The sequence below is a fragment of the Homalodisca vitripennis genome, chromosome 4 (assembly GCF_021130785.1).
Source record: "Homalodisca vitripennis isolate AUS2020 chromosome 4, UT_GWSS_2.1, whole genome shotgun sequence".
Taxonomy (NCBI): Eukaryota; Metazoa; Arthropoda; class Insecta; order Hemiptera; family Cicadellidae; genus Homalodisca; species Homalodisca vitripennis.
The window spans coordinates 120,832,927-120,850,986 of NC_060210.1; the positions used below are offsets into that span (position 1 = coordinate 120,832,927).

Sequence of the window (18,060 nt, forward strand, 5' to 3'; positions counted from 1 at the left end):
CGCGGGTTTAGGCTAGTCTTCTATAACAAATAGTTTATAATATGAAGTGTATGCAGGGCTGTATTTCTAAATAGGCCTAAGTAGGCTGCAGCCTAGAGCGGCAAAATTAAGGGGCGGCAGATTTGAAAAAAAATTAAAATATTAAAATGAAATATTTGTGAAATAACAATATTATTTTCCTTATACGAGTTTAAGTTTGTGTTATATAAATAGAGCTTTTAGGAAACACATACACTTTAATTTCCTATTTCGTTGTATGTATTACTACAAAATATGTACGAACGCCTTGTTCCTTCGCGCAACGAGCGGCGATCTGCCGATTTACATTGGCAACAACCCCCTGGCAGCCGGCAGCCCTGGTGGGTGGCTGGCGCGACAGCTCTCCGCTCCCCTGCCCCTCCCCACCTCTCCAACACTGGCGCTCAGCTGATAGTCACCTGACGCTGTCACGGACCGACAGACGCACCCTCTGACTCACGAATCACACATCCACAGATTACACTACACTACAGTCTACAGTGACTACACTCCGCTGTCAGTTGGTGGTTGATGTTAGTGTTGTGCACACGGCGGCACGGTTACGCCGGTTACGGTGTTATATAAGTCGTTGACTCGTTGTATTCAGCTAGTTCAATGTTAAAGTCAACAATCAATTGTAAGTATGATTTGAATCTGAATGAGACTTAGATGTAAGAGTGGAGTGAATGGAAAATTTTAGCTAACAAGTAACCATTGCAATAACATTGGGTCGTTGTCAAATCAACTGTCCTTTCGAGGTCCCAATATATACAATTTTTAATAACTTTAATTTTAAGGGGGCGATTCACCATTTGCGGTTTTAGCAACCTTTGGCCGGTCTGCTCCCATAAGCGCAATGTTTAATTTCACGCTTGCAGGGCTTGTCGAATTCAAATGATCATATTCCAACAGTGCTCACAAAATGTGCTCATAAAAAGTAATATTTTTTTACGGAAATCTATTGACAACTAATCAATCTAGGGTTCTCGATTTTTTTAATTTCCTCTCAAAAAATCTGTTTAGCCTTCAACGGGCGGTTAAAAATCACTAATTTTTGGGACTTTTTGCCAAGTCCCCTACACTATATTATTTAATATTTTCAACATTTAAAAAACGGCAATCCTAGATCACCATTTGAGGAATACACCAATACTCTAAAATTTAGGATAACTTAATTCTGTGAGCAGTGATCATTTGAAATTTCCACGCCCTGTTTTCATGGTCAGCGGCGTGTTAGAGCAACCCCCTTAATAAAATATACTCAATTGTCGTATGTGTTTATCAATGAACCAATTAAAATTTAGGATAATTACTTTACTTGCTTATTACCGCTGCTCTCTGTACTTATTAATCCTTATAAACCTCATGAGTGTTACTCTCTACATCATGGAATGTTAGGTAGGTACCCTAAATCATGAGTGTTACTTGGTAGTTTTAAGGGAAAATTGTTTAAACTACAGATATTTTGGCATATTTAACATATGTTTTAGATAAGTAAGAAACAGAAGTACTCTAAAACTCATTATGAAGACAAAATAAAATTTTTTTGGCGAGTGAAACTCAAAGAAATTGAAAAAATCTCATAAAAAATTCATGTAAGTAATACAATGTATTTGCTTGCGTTCTCACAGAAAAAAGTCCAACATTTTTCCAGATCCCTTTTGGCTGGTATATGTGTGCCCTCCAGACCTTCTTCCTTCTTCCCATATAAAAAAGAGCTTTCAAATCTCGTTTTCTCCAGGACCCCTAGGATGGCAGTTACGCATGATTACGCTCCCAAATAACTGACTATTCGGTTCTAACGTAGAGTTTTATATTTTAGGCTACTACTAGCTTCTCTACAACTACAATGAGTGATGGACGGAAGAGGCTTAGCGGTGCGGAGTACAAGAAACGGGCGAAGAAGAAACTCGAAGAACAAGAACGTGTATTGAAACAAACCAAAAGGCTAGATTTGTTTCTTTAAGACGCCAGGAGAACAAGAGATTGCACCAGTACTTGAAGGACCTGCACTTGACGATTCCGTTGACGAGACGGCCGGCCAGCTGGACGACAATGTTTCAGCTGGGCCAAGCTGCTCAAATCCACCAGCTAATCTAGCAAGTTTAAACGAAGACATCATCATACCTCACGAGATCGCCACTGAAAGCCTTTCGTTGGAGCTGCTGTCACCCTTGCTGTTCAGCGAAGATCCAGCTTTCTGGGTTTTGAATGATGCAACTCGAGATTCAAATCGCAAAAAATGGGTTCTGGATTTCTCAAACAGCGTCAGAGAATACAAGGATCAAAAACGATATTTATCCAAATCTCTGTTTCAAACGAACATTGAAAAATGGAGAGGTTCAGGACAGAAAGTGGATGGTATTCTCAAAAAGCAAGGGTTCTGTTTATTGTGGCCCTTGTTTGGCATTCAATTTCAAAAGAGAAATCCCAGTTTGATTGATTGTAAAGACGGATTCAACGACTGGAAAAATGGTGAAAGTCGGGCCAGTCATCACGAAAACTCACCAATTCACAAGTCGGCAATCATTACTCTAAAATCACGAGAAATTGCTCTGAAACGTGTTGGCAGTATGTTAAACTGAGCAGCTAGACAAAGAAACCAATTATTGGAAAAAGGTTTTGGCCAGGGTTATAGCGGCCGTTAAGGCCTTGACATCAAGAGGCCTTGCATTAAGAGGCGATGATGAAATCTTTGGATCAAACAGAAATGGAAATTTTTCTTATGGCTTTAGAGCTTATCTCCGAATTCGACCCTTTTTTAGCTACTCACATTGAAAAATATGGTAATTGTGGAAGTGGTCATACAAAACTATCTCTCTTCCCAAACGTGTTGAAGAAGTCATTGAATTAATGGCTCAAAAATGTAAGACAAGAAATTTGTGAAGAATTGAAACAGTCAAAATATTTTTCTCTCATAGTTGATTTCTAACCCCAGACATGTCTCATGTAGACCAGTTGGTTCTTGCAGTCAGGTATGTTTTAAATGACGGTGTACCCTGTGTGAACGATTTCTTACCCTTCATCCCGTCAGTTTGGACATACCGCAGAGGGTATGTTTAAAAGTGTGATGAGAGAACTAGGAAATCTGGAAAATAAACATTGATGACTACCGAGGCCAATCGTACGATAATGCCTCAAATATGTCGGGGACTTACAATGGTCTTCAGGCAAAGATAAAAGAGCAAAAGTCCTTTAGCTCTATTCATCCCGTGTGCGGCTCATTCTTTAAATCTGGTCGGATCATCTGCTGCTGAATCTTGTGAAGAAGCGTGCAGATTCTTCATGTTTGCTTCAAGAACTTTATGTGTTTTTTACATCTTCTTACAAAACGATGGGAGTGCCTGATAGGTGTAATGGAAGATTCTTATCAGAATAATAAAGACTATAAAAAAGGGTGTGTCCTACACGATGGTCGGCTAGGGATGATGCATGTCAGAGCTTGCGAGAGTCTTGGGACGAAGTGTACAAGGCTTTGACAACAATTTCAAAAGACCCCAACAGAAAAGGCTACAACGAGATGTGTGGCTCAAGGAATCGCTCGGAATCTAGAACGTTTTGAGACTGCATTTATGGTATGCTTCTGGAGCACTGCCCTCCATAGAATTCACAAAGTCAGTAAAACTATACAAAGTGGAACCGTTGACGTTTTGTTAGTCAGGGATTTGTATGGTTCTCTAGAGGGATATTTTGTGTCAGAAAAGAAACAACTTTTCTTATTTCGAGGGAATTGGGTATGAAGATAACCAAAACTGAAACATACGATTCATATGAAAAAGACACAAGCAGACAAACCAAGCGAAAAGTCTGGCCAGACGAAACCCGGAGTGAAGAAGTCAACCTGACTGGCAGAGATGACTTGAGAATTAACACATTTCTTCCAATTCTAGACTCCTTTATTTGTGAATTTAAGAGAAGAAAAAGTGGCCCTATATTGACTTTGTAGATAAATTCTACTTCCTGACTCAATTGTGTGACAGCAAAACAGACATCAACATCACAGAAGAGGAACTAAGAAACAAGGCAACGAAACTTCATCAAATTTATCAAAAATGACTTAGATTCCGATTTTATTGAAGAGTTGCATTCACTTCCAAAAACACTGTGCGGTGGGAATGGACAATCCCTTAGATAAAACGTTGGAAGGAATTTCTACCTTTTTGAGAAAGAACTCGTTGCATGATGTTTACCCTAACTTTGGACATAGCAGTACGAATTAGTTTGTGCATACCTGCAACTAATTCGCGCGGGAGAAACGTAGCTTTTCCTGCCTTCGAAGAGTTAAAAACTACTTACGGACAAGCATTTCTGAAAACAGGCTCAATTCACTTTCCCTCCTATGTATAGAAGCAAATTTAACAAAGAAGCTCTCTTATGAAGATTTAATTAAAGAGTTCTCAATTAAAAAGGCTCGTTAAGAAAGCTCTGTAAAATGTAAATGGCCTACTGTATATACAATACATTAGTTCTGTTAATCACACAATGAACTTGTATTAGAATGTACAAAACGTTATTTTTAAATATTTCAACTCATGCTTATAATAAACCAGTTATTCAAATAATTTTGTCAACTTTAATTTCACCTTGCAAAACCATTTGATTGATTTAAATTAAACAACTTTTCAAGATTTGAAAAATATTTAACAACATTCCAAGTAAGTGTAAGTCTGCAAAAAATACACATTTTCTAAAATGTGTGTTTATTTGGGCTGCCAGTTCCATATAGTTCCCCACCGGCACAATCGAATACGAACATATCGATTGTTGATCAAGCTAAAACATCGTGCCGCGGCGTTAGGTTAGGTTATTTTCACGTTATTTTGTGTTTCTCGGTCGGTAAATAACGTGAAATAACCTAACCTAACCACCGCGTCGCGATATTTCCCCCGTTATTTGACTAAACATTAAAAAAATTTATAATACATTAAAACTGTTACGAAATGCTTTAAAAAACGCCATCCAAATTACTATTTTGTTCCTGAAAAATGCAAATTTTCCCGGGGGGGGGGCCGGACCGCCGACCCACTTTTGGGGGGGGTGTGCTCCCCTTTTTTGGGGCGGCAAATTATCTTAAGCCTATAGGCGGCAAACTGGTAAATCCGGCCCTGAGTGTATGTAACTAAAAAATAATTTCAATCATAACATTAACAAAATATTGAACAAAATAGCTAAGTTTACTTCACATATCAAGACCAAAAAGCTAAATCTGAATGTCTACTCTCGACTGAAAATGTAGCCTACAGTTATCCAAGTTTGATAGTTTACCACAACTAACTAATAGAGCTACATTAACGTTTTATATTTAACATTTAGCTTCTTTACTTCTGCGTTTCTATATATAAAACGGTTCACTAACAATAACTTCCAGTATTCATATCGATAACAACGAAAAATGCCGGACTTTGGCGATTTTCTTCAACCGAACTTCAACTTTGTAAATTCATAACTCTGATTTTTGTGATCCGAGTAAGACAAAATGTCTATACAAGATAGATACACGTGTGATGTAATTGTATTTGTACTAGGTAAATTTAAGAATAGTATGAAACAAGTTGTTATGAAACTACCATCTTAACTTGTATTCTTGACCGTGTAGTCCACAAATTTCGTCATTGGTCACTTTATAAAGCTTGCTCATTATCTTGAGTGTGTAACTTTGTAAATCACTAATTAAAACGCTTAATTTTTAACACAGATTAAATTGTGGAGGTTTTTTTTAATTCATCGTAACTGGTAAACTGTTTGTTTTAACGTGCAATCGTCAGACTGCCCAAGGCGGTGTTGTCTCGTAGTGACAACGAATAATAACACAGTACAGAACTGCTCAGAGCTCGGCAACCCACTCAATACTATGACAACTGATCACGTTTGGACTAAAGCAAAAGATACTTTTAATACCTTTTACTTGTCTGTAAAGAGAGTACAAGTTACCGCAAACCGAAAGTACCCGGTACAGGTTACTGTTACAGATAATTTTACGATACAGATACTGTACAAGTTACCGCGGTTTCTGGGACAAAGTGCTTAGACTCGTTTAGCAGTAGCAGTAACTGAAACGTACGCCTGCACCATTTTAGGAGCACTCCGAAACATGTGATTCTAAATCAGTAGCCTACGAGTACTAACATTACACGGTTACCGTTGCTCCTGATACAAAGTACTCTGGCTTTTTAGTCGTAACAGTAACCGGAACTTGTATCTGTACCATTTTAGGAGCACTCTGTAAAGTATGAGTCTAAATCAGGACGAATAAACTTTGTACTTGGTTACTGAAGTGCCAGGGTACAGGTAGCCAGAAGAGTAAGAACTAACCTCACTTTCGTGGTTGCAGCGTGACTGTGAAATTCAAATATATTTATGGTTTTAAAAAATCGAATTATTATATGTGCAGTGCCGTGTATTTCGAAAATTCAAATAGTTATAAGGTTTTAATTAATATATTTGATTGTGATTTATTTCAAAGTTCCAACATAAATGTTATTTTTAGTCGACTATTTTGCTATGGATTATTTTGAAATGAAATGCTCTTAGGCGGGGGTGGAGGGCAGGCCCTGTTCGTCCCCCCACCCACGTCGGCGCGCCCCTGAAAGAGTCTATAATTCACCATAAATAAATTTGACCAATTCACAAATTGGAAGGCCTTCATCCATCCCTGGATGAAGTCAGGAAGCAAAGGACTTGCACAATGATTCCATCATTGCCGATTAAAATAAGCCAACTCTATGCTACTCACTTGACTAAGTCAGGAAAGAGATAAGGGAGCAGCCACCCCCTCCCCCCACTCAGAGTTTGGATTTCACCTACTGCTGTTGTAAGGTTTGATCACTTCTGTGTGAAAGAAAATTCACATAAGTTACCTTTGTGGATCCCTCAGTAGCTCATGATATGGTATGAAGAAAAGGAAACTGGTGATGGTTTACAACATAATTCCTTGTTCTGTTCTCTTACAGGACAGCTGTTAAATTATATGTTACGTGTCTGATTGGATAAGATTTATACAAGATCTAAGGAGAGGTTTTAGACAGCTTCATGATGGTCTCCCCCAAAGTTCATTCCTTGTTTCCATTTTTTTTCTATTGTCGGTGTCCCTCTATACTACTATTGCGTAAAAATACAAAGATATCCACTTGATGGAAACTACTTTCACATCAATCCTTATGCTATCAATTATTTCAACCTTTCCAGATTGCTTGGTTTTAGATTGGGTTGCTAAAACTCTTCCAATATTGAGATAATCTGTTTCCATCTCAATATCAGGATGGTTAATTATGAACTTAATGGTACACAGCTCAAAACACAGGTACTTGGAGGTCACTCTAGACTTATCTGAGCTAAATAGAACAATGGGGATGGTTTTAATGGGTACTCTCATCTCCGGATATAAGTTTGAAGCAGATTTCTATAAGTTTTAAAAGATTTTTAAACCTTGATGAACAGATTGGAGGCCTGTATACCATCTCTTAAACAAAACTCTGAGCTATATTCTAAGACTTTTTTATTTGTTTCAACTGAGAATTTGGGACTCATTTGAAACACGAAACAACATTTTTACTTTACTTATTTAGCTGATTTACTTACTTATTCCCTTGTTCACTGATAACAAAGGTGGTATTTGGTATCCACAATGATCTACTGTGTCCACTTCTTCTAAATCATCTTCACTGACCCTCGTATAGTTCATATTGATAGGCACTAGGTCTTTCCATCTTTTCTTTTAGCATCCAGAGGGACTTCTACCATCAGAGGTTTCTTTCTAAACTTGCTTGATTGCAACATCCTCTTTCTTTTTTATTGTGTTACCAGCCTACTATAAATGTTGCCATTTGGCTTTGGCTACAATTGCAAACGCTTTTAAAAGATAAATAATTTGTTTGTTTGTTTGATTCTCCACATTCACTTTTCTCTTGTGGTACCAAGGACCTTCCTTCTTATTTTCAAAAATTATTATCTTTTTCTCAAAACTAAAATTTGCAATCGTATATTAACCCGCCGAGCAACAGATGCAGAGCAATACACAAACATGGAGATGACACCTGAACTGCTAGCTAAATATCATTATTAAATAAACTACAATTAATAAAATTGATGTTTTATGTACTATTTGTCATACACTGAGTAAGACATAGACATGACTTGGTGATTGGTAATTTGTATAATGCTGTTCAGCTGTCGTTCACACAGAGACACCACTGACCTCGAAGATGCAAGTACAACAATAATGAAAATTCTAACTGCAAGCAAAATACTATTTACAAAAATACCATAATATGTTTAACACCTTTACTATGTGGCTTTATTCTGCCTGAAACTGGCTACTCTCAGTCTGACTCTATCCCATAAGGTATCTGCTGCAGTCATATTAAACGTATGTACAATAACTGTCTAGTTATAAAACATGTAGATAACGTCTTTACTGTGGGTCTATACTGACTGAGTTTGACTACTATCGATCTGGTTCAGTGCTATAAGGTGTCTACCGTAGTCAACGTGTTAAACTTATGTACAATAACTATCTAGTTATAAAACATGTAGTTAACATCTTTACTGTGGGTCTATACTGACTGAGTTTGACTACTATCGATCTGGTTCAGTGCCATAAGGTGTCTACCGTAGTCAACGTGTTAAACTTATGTACAATAACTGTCTAGTTATAAAACATGTAGATAACATCTTTACTGTGGGTCTATACTGACTGAGTTTGACTACTATCGATCTGGTTCAGTGCCATAAGGTGTCTACCGTAGTCAACGTGTTAAACTTATGTACAATAACTATCTAGTTATAAAACATGTAGTTAACATCTTTACTGTGGGTCTATACTGACTGAGTTTGACTACTATCAATCTGGTTCAGTGCCATAAGGTGTCTACCGTAGTCAACGTGTTAAACTTATGTACAATAACTGTCTAGTTATAAAACATGTAGATAACGTCTTTACTGTGGGTCTATACTGACTGAGTTTGACTACTATCGATCTGGTTCAGTGCCATAAAGGTGTCTACCGTAGTCAACGTGTTAAACTTATGTACAATAACTGTCTAGTTATAAAACATGTAGATAACGTCTTTACTGTGGGTCTATACTGACTGAGTTTGACTACTATCGATCTGGTTCAGTGCTATAAGGTGTCTACCGTAGTCAACTTATGTTAAACTTATGTACAATAACTATCTAAAATGTAGTTAACATCTTTACTGTGGGTCTATACTGACTGAGTTTGACTACTATCAATCTGGTTCAGTGCCATAAGGTGTCTACCGTAGTCAACGTGTTAAACTTATGTACAATAACTGTCTAGTTATAAAACATGTAGATAACATCTTTACTGTGGGTCTATACTGACTGAGTTTGACTACTATCGATCTGGTTCAGTGCCATAAGGTGTCTACCGTAGTCAACGTGTTAAACTTATGTACAATAACTATCTAGTTATAAAACATGTAGATAACATCTTTACTGTGGGTCTATACTGACTGAGTTTGACTACTATCGATCTGGTTCAGTGCCATAAGGTGTCTACCGTAGTCAACGTGTTAAACTTATGTACAATAACTGTCTAGTTACAAAACATGTAGATAACATCTTGACTGTGGGTCTATACTGACTGAGTTTGACTACTATCGATCTGTTTCAGTGCCATAAGGTGTCTACCGTAGTCAACGTGTTAAACTTATGTACAATAACTGTCTAGTTATAAAACATGTAGATAACATCTTTACTGTGGGTCTATACTGACTGAGTTTGACTACTATCGATCTGGTTCAGTGCCATAAAGTGTCTACCGTAGTCAACGTGTTAAACTTATGTACAATAACTGTCTAGTTATAAAACATGTAGATAACGTCTTTACTGCGGGTCTATACTGACTGAGTTTGACTACTATCGATCTGGTTCAGTGCCATAAGGTGTCTACCGTAGTCAACGTGTTAAACTTATGTACAATAACTATCTAGTTATAAAACATGTAGTTAACATCTTTACTGCGGGTCTATACTGACTGAGTTTGACTACTATCGATCTGGTTCAGTGCCATAAAGTGTCTACCGTAGTCAACTTGTTAAACCTATGTACAATAACTATCTAGTTATAAAACATGTAGTTAACATCTTTACTGTGGGTCTATACTGACTGAGTTTGACTACTATTGATCTGGTTCAGTGCCATAAAGTGTCTACCGTAGTCAACGTGTTTAAACTTATGTACAATAACTGTCTAGTTATAAAACATGTACATAACGTCTTTACTGTGGGTCTATACTGACTGAGTTTGACTACTATCAATCTGGTTCAGTGCCATAAGGTGTCTACCGTAGTCAACGTGTTAAACTTATGTACAATAACTGTCTAGTTATAAAACATGTAGATAACATCTTGACTGTGGGTCTATACTGACTGAGTTTGACTACTATCAATCTGGTTCAGTGCCATAAGGTGTCTACCGTAGTCAACGTGTTAACTTATGTACAATAACTATCTAGTTATAAAACATGTAGTTAACATCTTTACTGTGGGTCTATACTGACTGAGTTTGACTACTATCGATCTGGTTCAGTGCCATAAAGTGTCTACCGTAGTCAACGTGTTAAACTTATGTACAATAACTATCTAGTTATAAAACATGTGTAGTTAACATCTTTACTGCGAGTCCATACTGAGACCGACTGACTACTATCAATCCACTGGACAGTGTTGCCAGATTTTAAAAAACCGACTATCGTACCAACTTTGAAAAATTATTGTACTTTGGAGTAAAAATATCGTACCATGCATATTATATAGAAAATTAAATTATGTTACATAATAAATTACACTTACCTTTTAGTTTGTTTTATTCCGGGTTAGGAATGCACCAATGTCAGTTTGTTTATATCTTTAAAGGGGAAACACACATCACAAAAAGTTTATTTATATGCAGGGTAAATACGATAACATTAACATTCTAAATAAATAACATAAATAAAATATAGGTGGTAAATCTAAAAAAATATTTCACTGTCATCTATATCGACTCCTTCCACTATTGGTTCACTGTCACCGCTCATTCCACTGGTTCCAGCAGCGTCTCTGTCTCGCTCTTTGTATAAATTGGAAGTGGTCATTTTTGAAAGCATTTCCTTAGATGGATTAAATGAAGGACATCCTCCTTGAAACTTGATTCCTTCACTTGCCAACAATGTTTTCTCAATTGTTTCTGTTAGAAGTTTATTCCTAAATTTAGTTTTAACGTTGTTGATCTTGCTGAACATCCTTTCACAGTCAGCGTTGGAATGTGGCAAAGACAATGCTTCTAAAGCAAACTTAGGCAGGATTTTGAATTCCAATTCTCCTAAGTTATTCTTGTAGTCTAATAGTTTAGACCAGAATGTATCGTCATTTGATTGAGGCGTGACTTCAAAATCCTTTGGCAAATTGTCTTTCAAAATGGGAATTTTCCTCCATTTGTCATCTAGATCTTGAAAATTATTTCTGTAAGATGATGATACTCGTGGTAGAGAAAGAATTAGATGCATGATACTTGGATTAGTTTTTCTGTATTCAGACGACAAAGCATTTCTTTGACTTAAAGCAGGCATGACAGACAAAACAGGATCTTTTAAAATCATATCTTTTATTGATATCTTTCGCCCCACACACAAAAAATGCTCTGCAGTTGGTCCTTTACTTTATCCGTCTGAGAAAATATTTCTTTCTTTTGCAGTTCAAACAGAATATCAACACCTAGGTACATTTCAGTGTCAGACAACCAATATTTTGGGTTTTCAATTTCAATGGAGCGATCAGAATGAATCGTTTTCATTACATAATCTCTTTTCAGAAAACACAAAAGAAGCTCAGTGTAAGTTTCTTTGAACTTGTCATGTAGCATCGTGACAACAACTCTGTCACTCTGAAAGTATGTATTCAAAAGAGTAAACTTAGGCAATGTCCATTTCAAGAAATGAAAATACATTTTCATGAAAGGATCATGGAGCCATGTACAGATCTCTTCCGCATGTCTGGAATTATCATTGGCCAAGATGTCAATAAAAAATAATTCAAGAGCATTCCATTGCTCTAAAACGCGTTCGACTGCTGCCATGACAGAAAGCCATCTTGTCTGTGATGGGTGCAATATTCTGTGCAGATCAAGGTCGAGAAACTTCTGAAATTGCTGAAAGAGTGACAGTCTTTTGGCACTGCCATGCATAAAGTTAAAAACGCCCCTAATTAAGTCTTCCAATTCTTTAGGGAGTTTCTTGCAAGCTTCACTAGCGCATAAATGCAGTGAATGGCACACACATTTAAGAATAAAAATTCCTGGAAAATTTTCCTTTAGCCGACTAGCAACAGAGTTGTTTACACCCATCATGGTATTGCATCCATCTGATGCAAATCCAATTACATTGTCTTTTGGAATATTATGACTTTTAAGTGTATCTTCCAGAATGCTGTACAGATGTTCAGCTGTTGCACCTCCTTCAGCTGCGGCAGGCGTAGAACTGTCAAATACTGATTTGAGTTCAAAAAAATTGCTGACAACTTTTCCTTGTAACTTGTCAAAAAACCTAACTACAGTAGACTCCCGTAAGTTCGGGCCTCGGTTAGTTCGGCCGCCGCTTAGTCCGGCCGGTCGGCTGAGCATGAGTCACACGCACTTGGCGCCAGCCAGAAAGCGGGCAGCACGTCTCTACTAACAGTGCCGTTGTATTCTTTGGTTAGTTTACTGCTCTGTCAAACAGCTCATCAGTTCGTCTCGAACATTCATACTGGGTGGTGCTCGTCATTTTTACAGTAGACCTACAAAAGTCAGTTATTTTCTTTTAGTTTGCGTTTTGTACTGTTGTTTATTTACTCGTGGGTTTCTGTGATTTCTTTTGTGTATGTACAGTACTGTTGTTTTCATAGTTTTTGTGTGTGTGCGTGTGTGTTTGAACAAAAACTGTTTTGCATCGTGTTTTAATCTGTTTTTTAAAATGAGTGAAATGCGTAAACGTAAGTACAAGTCAATGGAACAGAGACTACAAGCTCTGGAGAGATTAGACAAAGGAGAATCCGTGCAAAGTATTTGCAAGGATTTAAACGTGGGCAAAAGTACAGTCAACGACTGGCGACGCAACAGAAAAAGTATTGAAGGCTTTTGTACACAAATTGATACCGAAAAAGTTCTAGAAAAGCGTTGCACACTAAGGAAGGCCAAACACGAATTGGTGGAAGATGCTCTATGGTTGTGGTTCGTTCAAGAACGAAGACGAGGAACGCCATTAAGTGGACCAATATTAAAAGAAAAGGCCATGATCTTACACTCAAAGCTTCAACCAGAAGAGGCGTTCGTGGCTAGTGATGGATGGCTCTCTCGTTGGAAAAAGAGACACGGCGTACATTTTATTGGAGTTTGTGGTGAGAAGTTATCAGCAAACCCAACAGCGGCCACACCGACTTTTCTGCAAGATTTTTAAAAATTATCGATGATGAAAACTTTTGCCCAGAGCAAATATACAACATTGACGAAACTGGGTTAAATTTTAAACTTCTGCCTAGAAAAACATTTTGCCACCCCGCAAGAAACGTCTGCTCCAGGGTTTTAAAACCAGCAAAGACAGGATAACAGTCGCCTTGTGTTTCAAATGCTTCGGGGACTCACAAGTTACCCCTATTTGTCATTGGCAAAGCAGCAAAACCGAGAGCGTTTAAGAACATAAACATGGACGCTCTCCCAGTGTATTATCGGTCACAGAATCAGCGTGGATGGACACGTACTTGTTCAGAGAATGGTTTGTATGCGAATTTGTTCCCAAAGTGAAAAAACATTTGGCAAAATCGAAACTCCCCCCACCAAAGCAACTTCTACTTCTTGACAACGCGCGCCTACTCATGATGAACATCTTCAGTGTGACGATGAAAAAGAAATTAAACTGCTGTTCCTACCACCCAATGTAAACCAGTCTTCAACAGCCGATGGACCAGGGGTCATTGAGTGCTTCAAGAGGAAGTATCGTCGTAAGCTACTTTCGGAGTTCTTTCCAAAACTGGAGACTGATGACAGCTTAGACCTTACCAAAGTGTTTGAAGTCAGTTAACATGAAGGATGTTTGTGTACATGTCGGCCAAGGCATACGACGAAATACCACCATCCACGTTTGTAAAGTCTTGGAAAAAACTTTGGCCAAATATAGAAGATAGCGTAGATCAAAACAACACAACAGCAGATGAGCCAAACAACATTCTTGATGGCGAACCTGATGACAATGCAGCTCTATTGCACGACCTTCAGCAACTACCGAACTGTGGGTCCCATTGTTGAAGAAGATGTTTTGGAGTGGATCAACATGGAAAAGGAGCTAGACAAGAGGGTTCTGAATGAATGACGAAATCGTCGAGTGTGTCATTCGCGCAGGACAACGAGATGAATAACGACGCAGATGGTGCTGAGATTGAAGAGGAAGACGAAGAAAATAAAAATGAGCCACGCTGAAGGAAAAGCAGCTTTGCAACTGGCAGCTACTTACATCGAACAGCAAAAAGAAGCAACTGCAGTCGATGTAATTTTTATTAAGAATAAGTGGCGTGAGTTTGCACATAAAAAATCATTAGAAAACAAAAAATTCAGAAAAAAGTGACAGATTATTTTAAGTGTTAAAGAAGCTAAACCACCAATGTACAGTGCAGTACTGTATTATTTTTATTTTATTTCATTAGGTCTGTGGTTTTTGTAAATAAAGCGTTACTCTGTGTTGTATTCTATGTGCAAGTGTTTGATTCCTACACGCATTGATTCCCAACATATGCAGTATTACCGTGTTTTATTGGTAAGTACAAATTTAAAATTAGTTTAGTAGTTAATTCTGTGTTGGTAATGTTTGGGAAAGGTTAATTTTTACGGTTATTTCATAACTTTTATTGAAAAATTACCCTTGCAAACAATAAATGGGCATTTTTTTAAATAGGCATCGGTTAGTTCGGCCGCTTTTAAGTTCGGCCTAGGGTCCGGTCCCGAGGTGGCCGAACTTACGGGAGTCTACTGTACAATGCACATTGTCTTAATCATACTGATATCAGTCGATTCATCAATCAAAATAGAAAATTTTGTTTCTTTTAATTTTTCAATCAACTGTTCTTTGAAAGTATTGCCAATTACGTTTCTTACAACAGCATTGCATTTTGTTCTTTTTAGTGATATATTTTTTAAAGTTTCAGAATAATCAATTAACTTTTTTAATAAATGTATTAAGTGGTCAGCTACATTGAACGATATATTATGTTCAGCAAAGAATCCTGCAAGTTTAATTTCAACCGTTTGGGACTTAACATTTTGCGGCATTTTTTTAACAAACCCTAAAGCAGTTATTTTAGGTTGGGATTTATGTTTTAAATTCAACATCAATTCTTGGTGTTTTTTACTCTTATCATGATTTTTAAGAACTATTAATTCGGCATTCATGGATACGTTACATAGTCTACAATGAGCTTTAAAAGCATTAGTTTTGTCTGCCTCTAACCATTTCTTAAATCGGTCATCATTTTCCCACTGGGAGCGGTACTTTTGTTGTTTATGTTTGATTATACTGGGACGAACACTTTTAGACGAGGGAACATCATCTTCACTTGAACTCATTGTAATTATTGCCTCTACAAAATTCAACAAGACTATAATTTGTATTTTTATTTGAGTATTAGGTATATTATGCTATTTATAACAGCCTAGGCTGCATGTAAAGTTCACTAAATCCTATCAGATACCTTGCTACAGATGAAGATAACGAGGTCTAATCAAAATAACACTTGCTCATAAACACTAACAGCACTAACAACGTACACGAAGACTTCTGTAACAATCACAACCGTAATGTACGGGACAGACACAGAGACTTGAGAGACTGATGTTCAACTTGACTACCGACACCGGCTTAGTGGTAGTTCCCAGACTACGCGAACCGAACCGTAACATCAAGGTTTTGAACACGTTTATTTTGTGTTTACATAGAGTAAGAACTGGTTTAGAGTATTATGCAAATTCTTTAACAGAGATAAAGAGGAAATAATATTTTACTAAAGCTTAGTATAGATCTTGAATAATTTGTTATTAAACGATAATTTTTTTAAGATTAAAACTTTTTATAGAAATTATTGTACTTTCGCAGTACGATAATAGTTAACTATCGTATATCGTACCAGTGCATGAAATTATCAAACTTTTACGATAATTATCGTACCTCTGGCAACACTGCCACTGGATCTGTGCTGTAAAGTGTCTGCCGCAGTCAACGTGTTAAACTTATGTACAATAACTGTTAGTTATAATACGTGTATATAACACCTTAACTGCGAGTCTATACTGACTGAGACCACCGACTACTATCAACCCGGTGGCTCTGCGCCGTAAATTGTCTGCCGCAGTCAACGCGTTAAAACTTATATACAATAACTGTTAGTTATAATATATGTATATAACACCTTTACTGCGAGTCTATACTGACTGAGACCGACTGACTACTATCAATCCACTGGATTTGTGCTGTACAGTGTCTGCCGCAGTCAACGTGTTAAACTTATGTACAACAACTGTTAGTTATAATACATGTATATAACACCTTTACTGCGAGTCTATACTGACTGAGACCGACTACTATCAATCCGGTGGCTCTGCGCCGTAAGGTGTCTGCCGCAGTCAGTGTGTTAAACTTGTGTACAATAAAAACTGTCAAGTGTTATGTAGATAACACTCTTACTGCGGGTCTGTTGGTGAGACCGTCTACTCTCAATCTGACTCTGCAGCAGTAATGTATTAATATTATTATGTATCTTCGGTTCTTCATGCAGTAGGTACGACAAACACACTTTTTTGAGATTGGTATTTAGTATACTGCCAATCAGCTGCTGTTGCTAAATATATGTACTCCAATACTTGAACATAAACATAGAATAAGTGAATTTCAACCAAATATTTTTTCTTTACTTTGATTAAATAACCCAATATGTCCTTCTACCACTACAAGCATCAAACTCAATAACTCTCATACAATAATGAAATCACCTTGCCTCGGGCATTTCTGTTTCCCTTTTAGCCAATATCGACAGACAGATGAAGTATACATGATTATTTTTATTTTCATAAGGATTCAGTGTTTAGCAGTTTGGCTTAAAAACTTAGCCTTCTTGTTGCCAGACTGGATGTTGTGGCACTTCCGTTTCCGTCACGCCAAATTTCGGCAGATTCTAATCTTACAGATCGATTTTCAAATCAAAAGATTTGGTCAATTTGAGATTCAGCTTCAACACATCACTACCCATCAGCATCTACCAGATATTAGGTATTGTTTAAAACATTTGAAAAAGAAATTTAAGTGACTAAAACTATGAAACCCCAAAGCCTACTTACAAAATTTACCGCTTACATCAGAACAGTGGAGAAAACATTATATATTGATTATAAGTAGGGCTACTCAGAAATAATTAAAAAGCTAATGTAAATTCTTACTTTATATTCATATAGCAGTTCATAGAAATCAAATTTTATTTAATAAAATGGCAGTTTGTTAATTTAAAACATTTCCTTGCATCCTACTAGATTACAAAAATTTAACTCTAAATTTATGTTGATATGAATGCTATTGAAACAATGGTGTTAATTATTATTCTCAGCTAGACTAATAATATTAAGGGTTAAGTTTGTGTTCTTATTGGAAATTACACTGACTATACTATTGGTAATTTGGTCAATCAAATTCCTAGTCTATAATTTTTTTATTGTTCAAGTTTTGAGAGGAAATAAATAATAAAAGAACATTATATAATCTGTAGTTACATCTTCGTTTTTTTAGAAATAGCATTTAACACTTTCATACCTGCTCAGATACTAACTTAGCTTTTTTTTAATTTAGGTACTTTTTTGCTTTACAAATATTTAAACAGCTCTAAAAAATTTCAGAGTTAACCACCACCACTCATTATATACTTCATTGCAAACACAATAATATATAAAATATATTTACTATATAAAATTATATTTACTGAATATAATTGTGCATAATGTGAAACGGATATAAATTTCAAGGATGATTTTGGA

The 18,060-nt window shown here is 36.8% G+C and overlaps 1 protein-coding gene across 1 annotated transcript; it reads right to left on the bottom strand.

Annotated features, from left to right (window-relative positions):
* Positions 1-321: 321 nt before the first annotated feature.
* On the bottom strand, positions 322-16,086 carry LOC124361175 (E3 SUMO-protein ligase KIAA1586-like). The gene is made up of 3 exons (XM_046815214.1): positions 15,029-16,086; positions 11,966-12,631; positions 322-469 (listed from the first exon to the last, which is right to left on the bottom strand). Exons 1-3 carry the CDS (start codon positions 15,607-15,609, stop codon positions 322-324), a joined length of 1,395 nt encoding a protein of 464 aa, XP_046671170.1. The 5' UTR covers positions 15,610-16,086.
* Positions 16,087-18,060: the final 1,974 nt, after the last annotated feature.